At 44.4% G+C, this 8,429-nt stretch overlaps 1 protein-coding gene across 1 annotated transcript; it reads left to right on the forward strand.

Moving 5' to 3' along the window:
* The first annotated feature begins 3,501 nt into the window (after positions 1-3,501).
* Positions 3,502-8,063, forward strand: LOC100272944 (uncharacterized). Its single transcript, NM_001147396.2, has 14 exons — positions 3,502-3,881; positions 4,574-4,671; positions 4,794-4,970; positions 5,603-5,703; positions 5,788-5,863; positions 5,964-6,023; positions 6,115-6,299; positions 6,394-6,490; positions 6,638-6,724; positions 6,819-6,877; positions 6,972-7,063; positions 7,187-7,264; positions 7,382-7,542; positions 7,634-8,063. Exons 1-14 carry the CDS (start codon positions 3,779-3,781, stop codon positions 7,850-7,852), a joined length of 1,593 nt encoding a protein of 530 aa, NP_001140868.1. The 5' UTR covers positions 3,502-3,778; the 3' UTR covers positions 7,853-8,063.
* Positions 8,064-8,429: the final 366 nt, after the last annotated feature.

Here is an 8,429-nt window from a genome sequence, read left to right on the forward strand (position 1 = left end):
TTCAATTGTATAAACAATAATGGTTTGTTTTAGCCTACAGCACGACAATCAAAGGTGGGTAAGTTAGATATAAATCAAAGGGGGTAACTTTACTTCATACTTCACAATGGGTAATTTAAACGCAAATTTAAGGGTTACTCTGTATTATATTTTCTATAATGATATAGTTGGATAATTTACATGTAAATTTATGGGTTTTTTAAATTAACTTTAGCAATAGTAAAGTGAGCAATTTAGATACAAATTTAGTTGTTTTCTTTATATTATTTTTATAATGAATTATGTAGGTATTGAAGGTACCACGACCCCTAAGAGTGGAATGAATTAGGCAACTTAAAAATCTAGTTTTTAAACTAAGTCTTCTAATTTTCACCTAATCAAAACCTACACGAGAAAGTAATCTATCTATATATGCATCTACAGTTTTCCTAGGTGCGTTGCTATCTCTATAGCAAAAGAATTATATATATATCCTAGGTTCCAATCATATTACTAGCCTAGCAAGCTAAACTAGAAAGCAAGCACATAACCTAGGTAAGCAATAAATAAAGTACAAAATCTTAACTAAGATAGACATATAAACTCCACTTGACTACTTCTGTGTTTTTATCGAGGTATCGTGAAGCTCATGTTTACCCCTAATTCTTGTTGGAACCTAGTATTAGTTAAGAACATTGGTCAAGTGTGTTTGCACAAACTACCAATTCAAGACATAGTCCATTGTTTAGTTGTGAATAAGTGTAACCTTAGTTCTATATGAATGTTCGACTTAACGATCTCCATCGAAATACTAGTATATCAAAGAAGTAGATCACTTGAGAGTATTCTTTATATGCCTTGAAATATTTGGTGGGGATTTGATGTAAATATTGTTGGATTTAAATGCGTTGGCCCATTTAAATCAATTAATATCCCACCATATCCCATAATAATACTAGGGAGTTAAAAGAGGTTAATCCCACATGGCTAATGGAAGAAGACTTTAACCAGTTTAAAGGGTGGACTTATTTTACACCTTCTGTGAAGCTAGGAAAAGAAGTCCGGTGTGCCACACACGCGGCCGCTCACTCACCTCGTCGAGCCGTCAGGTTAGGGCATGTTGTGTCATGCTATGTCAAGACGGACGGATGAACAAACAATATTGTATGACCGGACGTGTTGTACTATTATTGTTTTGCGATTACAAAGTATAGTCGTTCATGAAAAGAGTAACTGACAACCTGGATGGCCCGACTATTACACACAACTATTGACGGGTAGATGACCATCAACACACACCAAAGGATCAGAGGTTGTCTAGTTTCATTAAACCGAGCTCCTCCTACACCTATATAAGGACAAACACCCCTTTTGCCTAGTGCACCAAATCACAGTTCACCACAATTAGGTCCTCCTGCTTAGGAGACCTCTCTATTCTCGCTCTTTGTTTTGCTGTTTGCTACGCTTATGCATCTCCATTGCCATGGATCTGCGTGCATGGCTCTAGCAAGAGTAGGTATCTGAAACAACTGTCGTCCAAGTGCTCATCTGTTCGGCCGAGCGACGAGCAATCATTTTTGCATCGAATCATCATTGTACGTTGATATAAAAAGCACAACATCTGCCGCTACGTACATCTGCTAGTATGTGTTCGGCTGCAAGAATAAGCCTGGTTTGGGAAGAAAGTTTTTGAAAATCATGGTTTTTGAAAATATTACAATATATTTTAGTCATGACAATACCACAGTTTAAAATACTACATTTTTAAAAGCTGAGGTCTAGACCTAAGTTTATAATACCTTAAAACAACTACAATATTTACAATATTTCAGTTTTGAAAATAAAAGTTTTAGCTAGCTTGACAAACACCATTCTATATATAATACACCAGTATTTGAGAATGCTGCATTATAACTTCAAAACTGTAAAAAAACTTGGGTCCCAAACTGCGCTGTAGCTAGCAAACAGCTAGCCAAAACAGCAGCCGAACGTCGGCTAGTTTTGGAATCAAGTAGTACTGCTGTATTATATTTATGTTTTACCATAGTAGATCCACACTGTACCGTTTCTGTTATCACCCGCTATGTAATACAATTTTTTTAAATGTAACTAGAAATTTATAACTTTGCAACAACAATGAGAAAAAAAAGAAAAACTGTAATAACGGCCTGGTGCCGTTGCAGGCGTGCAGCTGCTGGAGCAGTGCATTTACGTGTGGTCACCCGGCTTTTGCCTCGGAAAGTTGGCAGGCAACGAACCAAGGGCGTGAGTCAAAGCCCCCAACCGTTCGGGTGTAGCTGCTGCATGCACTGCCCGCCCGCTCACCTAGGCAAGCGACAGGCAGGCAGACACCACTCCCGCGTCCCGTCCTGGACTGGACTGCCGGAATGGAATCGAGTGACCAGTGACTGACGGAGGGAGAGCAAACGGCGGCGAGGTGAAACTGAAACTAAAACGAAACGAAACGGAACGGAACGCGTTGCTGCTGATAAAAATAAAGGCGCCGGGGCAAAGCGAGGAGCAAAAGAGGTAGGGGTGGGCATTTAAAACCGAAACCCGAACCCGAATAGACCAAATTATAGGTCTATTTGGGTTTTCGGGTTCGGGTTCGGTTCCTATATGTGCTATATTTCAGGGTATGGGCTCGGGTTCGGTTCCTAACCTTTAAAACCCGAAATATAAAAAACTCTTAATATAAGATGATATTATTTATATGATTTATGAACTTATTAGCTAAAAATTGCGATATCATCTTAAAGATAGTATATATATATATCTCAATATGCTATATTTTATAGTCACTTGTTGTAGTAATAATACTTCCAATTAATTATTAATTGTATATATTTTAATAAAAGATAATAGTCTCTCTACTGTTCGAGTCTATTCGGTGGACCGAATAGATCGAATCGAAATTGTGGGTCTATTCGGATTCGGTTCCTATAATTGTTTTGAAAATTTCGGTTCTTATTTTTCATAACCCGAATTTTCAAAAACCCGAATAGATAGAACTGAATTATCCTAATAGACCGAATGCCCAGCCCTAAAAAGAGGGGTGAGGAAAAAAAAAAGGAGGGAAGGAGAGACGTCGTTTTCTCCTGCGCGCCTCGCCGCTGCCACCTCCTCTGTTCCCCGCGGATCCTTCTTGACGCTCCGTCGTTGGGGAGCCAAGCGCCAAAAAAAAAAACCCATCTCTGCTGCTGTGATCTCTTTCCTGCCTCACACTCTTCTTTTCCTACTAGTATTTGTATTTCCTACTAGGCTCAATCCCAGTCAATCATAGAGCAGAGCAGCCCGTGACCCCGTGGGCGTGTGCTGTGACTGCGAGGAGGGAGGAGGAGGAGGAAAAAGAGTGCCGCCGTTTCCTGGGGGCAGCCAGATTCCATTCCTTGCGCAGGAGTACTACGGCTACTCCTTGTACTATTTCCTAGTAGCAGGCTGCCGTGGAATCAGCTGCCTAGAGCAATGCGAGATTATCAACACCAGCACAGCCTCCCTCCCTCGCTGCCTTTTCCCACTCATCCCAGCGATCGATATTCCTCCTTCCTTCCTTCCTTCCTCGTGAAGGCGTCGAGTGAGTCCTGCGTTCTTGCTCTCCTCTGCTAGGCACTTGTCACAGGAAGGCCCCCTCGTGTTCGCGTCCTCTTGCCTTCACACCCGGGACGGGAGTTCCTTGCTAGGGGGAGAGCTTCCCTTGCTCGTGTCCTCACTCACGCACTCACAGACTCACTCATTCACCGACGGTCCCAGTGGACTGAGGTGAGACTTCGGTCGGAGCCGGCCGGACGGAACATACAGGATGGCCGCCGCGCCGCCGCCCAAGGCCGACGAGCTCCAGCCGTTCCCGCCCAAGGAGCAGCTGCCCGGCGTCGCCTTCTGCATCACCAGCCCCCCGCCATGGCGTACGTGCTTCTTTCCTTTGCTCAGCAGCTCACTCAGTTGTCACCTCCACTCTACTCTTTTTCTGTTCGTTCTTTTTTTGTTTGTCCGTTAGCTTGCGTTGTCTCGCCGTTCAAATCTTTCTCTGTGCTTGCCCTCTTATTGCTAACCGGGACGGGAGTAGTTCCGTTTCTCGCTGCACCGCACGCTTCGTGTTTTCTCTGGTGCCGAGCTTTGGTTTTCGTTTCACCTTTCGGACTTGGTGGATTGGGATTGGGAGCACCCGATCCTTCGTTCATGCAAAGCGCTCCTGTCAGCTGGGATCTTCACCGTTCTTCTTTCTCTGTCTTTAATTTGTCGGCGCTCGCTCATGTGTGCTGCTGTAATTCTGCGTATGGCTTTCTTCGTATTTTCTCCTACTACGATTCTTGTTTTCCGGAGAGAAAAAAAGGTAGCTTTCCTTGATCAAGTACTTGTCAGTCTAGGATTAATCTCGCAATGCGTTGATTTGACTTGAATCCGCCGTGAAAGCTAAAGAAAGGTGGTGTGGTTGCACATCTTTTTCTGTACAATTAAACTCTGTGTGCAAGTCCCAACGCATGGAAATAGAAGGCGTGTGCTACTAGGATTAATCTATACTATTAGTCGCAATGGTGAGGCATGATTGAAGTTGAAGTTTCTCTCACACCTATGGTTGGGACCCTCTATGTTGCAGCGGAGGCCATCTTGCTAGGGTTCCAGCATTTCGTCGTCATGCTGGGCACCACCGTCATCATACCCAGCGCGCTCGTTCCTCAGATGGGAGGCGGAAATGTGAGCCTCGAGACGCTGCCTCGTTCTCTTTTTTTTTTGGTTCAGATAAGAGGGCACTGAATTTCGTTTGCACTGAATTGACGCCGCCTTACTGATGAATGGTATGCTACCCGCTCTGCCAGGAAGAGAAGGCTCGGGTGGTTCAGACCATACTGTTCGTTGCTGGCATAAACACCCTGTTCCAGACGTTATTCGGGACGCGCCTTCCGGTCGTGATGGGCGGCTCGTACGTCTTCGTCGGGCCGACCATCTCGATCGTCTTGGCTGGACGGTACAGCAACGAAGCAGACCCTCACGAGGTACCTTCTGCTGAACTGCTCTGTTTCCTTCAAGAACGATAGAACTAGAGATGGCAATGGGTAAAAACCCGCTGGGTATTACTTGCCCAAACCCGTACCCGCGAAGAAAAAATACGTCCGCTAAAAAACCCATACCCGTGACGGGTATAAAATTTTGCCCAAACCCATACCCATGCGGGTTTCGGGTACCCAACGGGTTTCCCATACCCACTAACATCAACATAAAAAATAATTCATCATGTAAACGACAATCAATACATTACTAAGCTAGCATAAAATGAACAAGTGATAACAAATTTTAGCCTAAAAATTGTTACATGAAGTTTATTTCAATTAGAACATATTCAATTAATAATATTATGAGACATATTTATAAGTAATGTTGATTTTAAGGCGGGTTTTAAAAACCCATGGGTTTGCGGGTATGGGTAGTGGAAGAACAAACCCATGCCCACGTACCCGTTGGGTTTCCATTTGAACCCATTAACAAACCCATGGGTAGAGAAATTGGCCCAAACACATACCCTAATAGAGCAAAAACCCACCGGGTTTCGGGTAGCGGGTACTCATTGCCATCTCTAGATAGAACATACTGGTATCGACGAAGCTTTCTGTTGCTCACGCACATGAAGAAATTCCTGCGGACGATGAGGGGGACGCAGGGCGCTCTCCTCGTTGCGTCGACGATTCAGATCATACTTGGGTTCAGTGGCCTCTGGCGCAACGTTGTCAAGTTGGTGCCAAAACTTTCTCTTCCCCCATATATGCGCCTGTATCTTCTTCTGTAAAACTGGCTTACACTCACTTCCACTCGCAGATTACTGAGTCCGCTGGCAGCTGTTCCTCTGGTATCACTGGTCGGGTTCGGGCTCTACGAGCTTGGCTTTCCAGGGGTCAGTTTGTCTGCCCCATCCCAGGATCTTTTCGCCTCCATGTCTCTCTACCATCGCTGATGAATGAGTGACAAAAAGTCTGCTCCATGCGTGTTTGCAGGTAGCGAAATGCGTCGAAGTTGGCCTCCCAGAACTGCTCCTGTTGGTTGTGTTTTCTCAGGTGCACTGATACACCCCTGGTTCCTTCCTTCACCGCTACATATCAATCACGCAGTATGTCGTGTGCTAACATCGCTTCATCTTTCGCGCAGTATCTGCCTCAGGTTCTGGACTTCGGCAAGTCCGTCTTCAGCCGGTTCAGCGTTCTCTTCACCGTCGCCATCGTGTGGCTGTACGCCTACATCCTCACCATCGGCGGCGCTTACAAGAACTCTCCGCCCAAGACGCAGGTGCATTGCCGCGTTGATCGGTCGGGCCTTATTTCAGGAGCACCTTGGTAAGATCTCATGACAATTAATTGTAATCCTAGTTGTTTAAGTTGCTATGTATTGGTGACATTCCTCATGAAGGTTATGGAACAACTGTTGTAGGATAAGTGTTCCCTATCCCTTTCAGTGGGGTGCTCCGACGTTTGACGCCGGAGAAGCTTTCGCTATGATGATGACTTCGTTCATTGCTCTTGTAGAGGTTTGTGTCCAATACTCTTTTCGTGCAAAGTTTGTCAAGTTTGAGAAAGCTGGACTTAGTAACACCTCTTGAGGTTGGTTTATTTGGGTCAGAGGTAGTATCAGTTTACGAGTAGTTTTACAAATTCGATATGTTTCAATCCTGTAGTCAACTGGCGCCTTCATCGGTGCTTCGAGATATGCGAGTGCAACTATGATTCCTCCATCGATTATCAGTCGGGGCGTGGGATGGCAGGTAAGGATTCAGATATTGTACTGTGGACTCAGTGATCATCTGAGTTTGTACCATGGTGTTGGTAACATTGTTAGATGCGAAACACCCTTGTCAGGGCATTGGTCTGTTGCTCGATTCATTTTTCGGGACAGCGAACGGGACATCGGTTTCAGTGTAAGTATAAATCACAAGGCAAAAATTCAAAGTGCCAATGCTTGTTTGTTCAGAACAGAAATGTTTATGCTAATATGATCTCTTGTGCTTACAGAGAGAATATTGGACTGCTTGCGTTGACACGCATTGGCAGCCGGAGAGTGGTGCAGATATCTGCAGGCTTCATGATTTTCTTCTCTGTCCTTGGTAACTTGCTTTTGCTGATTTTTCTTCTTCTTAGATATACTGCAATGCAGTTTTCTGCTATGTTCATGTATATTTTCACCGATGCCGTGGTAGGTTGATGATGTTTGTCCTTGTCCAAACCAGGAAAATTTGGAGCTTTGTTTGCGTCGATTCCGCTGCCCGTATTTGCCGGCATGTACTGTCTCTTCTTCGCATATGTTGGTAAGTCTATTTACCTGAAGAAGAAAAAAAAGAACTCTTGTCATTGTCTGACAGTTTCCACCTGGTAACAATCAGCTTCTTATTCTGAATGGCACTCAATGATGCTTCCATTTGCAGGTGGCGTTGGCCTGAGCCTCCTTCAGTTCTGCAACCTAAACAGCTTTAGGACCAAGTTCATCATGGGGTTCGCTTTCTTCATGGGCCTATCGGTTCCTCAGTACTTCAACGAGTACACAGCCGTTGCAAGCTATGGTCCGGTGCACACTGGCGCCAGATGGGTATGTGTGCAGCCCTTGATAGCCTGAGCTTTTGGCAAAACTAATGGTCTGTGACAGACTAACCGATCTTTGGTTTTTTGCTCTTGGACAGTTCAATGACATGATCAACGTGCCATTCACGTCGAAGCCGTTCGTCGCTGGGTTGGTAGCCTATATCCTGGACAACACCCTCCAGGTAAAGGAGAGCGCGGTGCGGAAGGACAGGGGCAACCACTGGTGGGAGAAGTTCAGGAGCTTCAAGAAAGACGCGAGGAGCCAAGAGTTCTACTCGCTGCCGTTCAATCTGAACAAGTTCTTCCCGTCGGTCTGATCTCAAATGGCGCCGCCGCTGAATCAATTCTGGAAGCAACCCTTGTTCATATGGGCGTTAATGAGGAACATAATTCTGCTGGTCTGGCCAGTGGAAGCTTCTGTGTCTCCATTGTTGGTCAATTTTGTGTGTTTTCGGACGAGATGGGAGTAATTGAACTGTAGAAATTATTACGATTGAAGTATATCGCGTTCTTTTTGTAATCTACATGAATCAGCGCAGATTAAATATTTGTAGGCGTAGATACTTTGATCAGTCAAACGTTATAGGAGCAAACCAATCTTTTTTTTAAAACGAACCGGCAAGAGATCTGTCCGTTATATTAAAAAAAGAGGAGCCTAAAAGTGGCTAGGTTTAAAATACAAAGACACTCCACAAAAGTATAATCAAGTCGAAAAACACAAACACACAAGAACAAGAGGAGCCCAAAGTGGCGAGGTTTAAAATACAAAGACACCCCACAAAAACATGATAAGTCGAAAAACACAAACACACAAGACTAATCTAAAAGGAGACGAAGAAAAACCAAGCTCAAACACACAAAACTAAAGAGATGATACGAGATTAGCCAGCTGGT

The sequence above is a fragment of the Zea mays genome, chromosome 7 (assembly GCF_902167145.1).
Source record: "Zea mays cultivar B73 chromosome 7, Zm-B73-REFERENCE-NAM-5.0, whole genome shotgun sequence".
Classification (NCBI taxonomy): Eukaryota; Viridiplantae; Streptophyta; class Magnoliopsida; order Poales; family Poaceae; genus Zea; species Zea mays.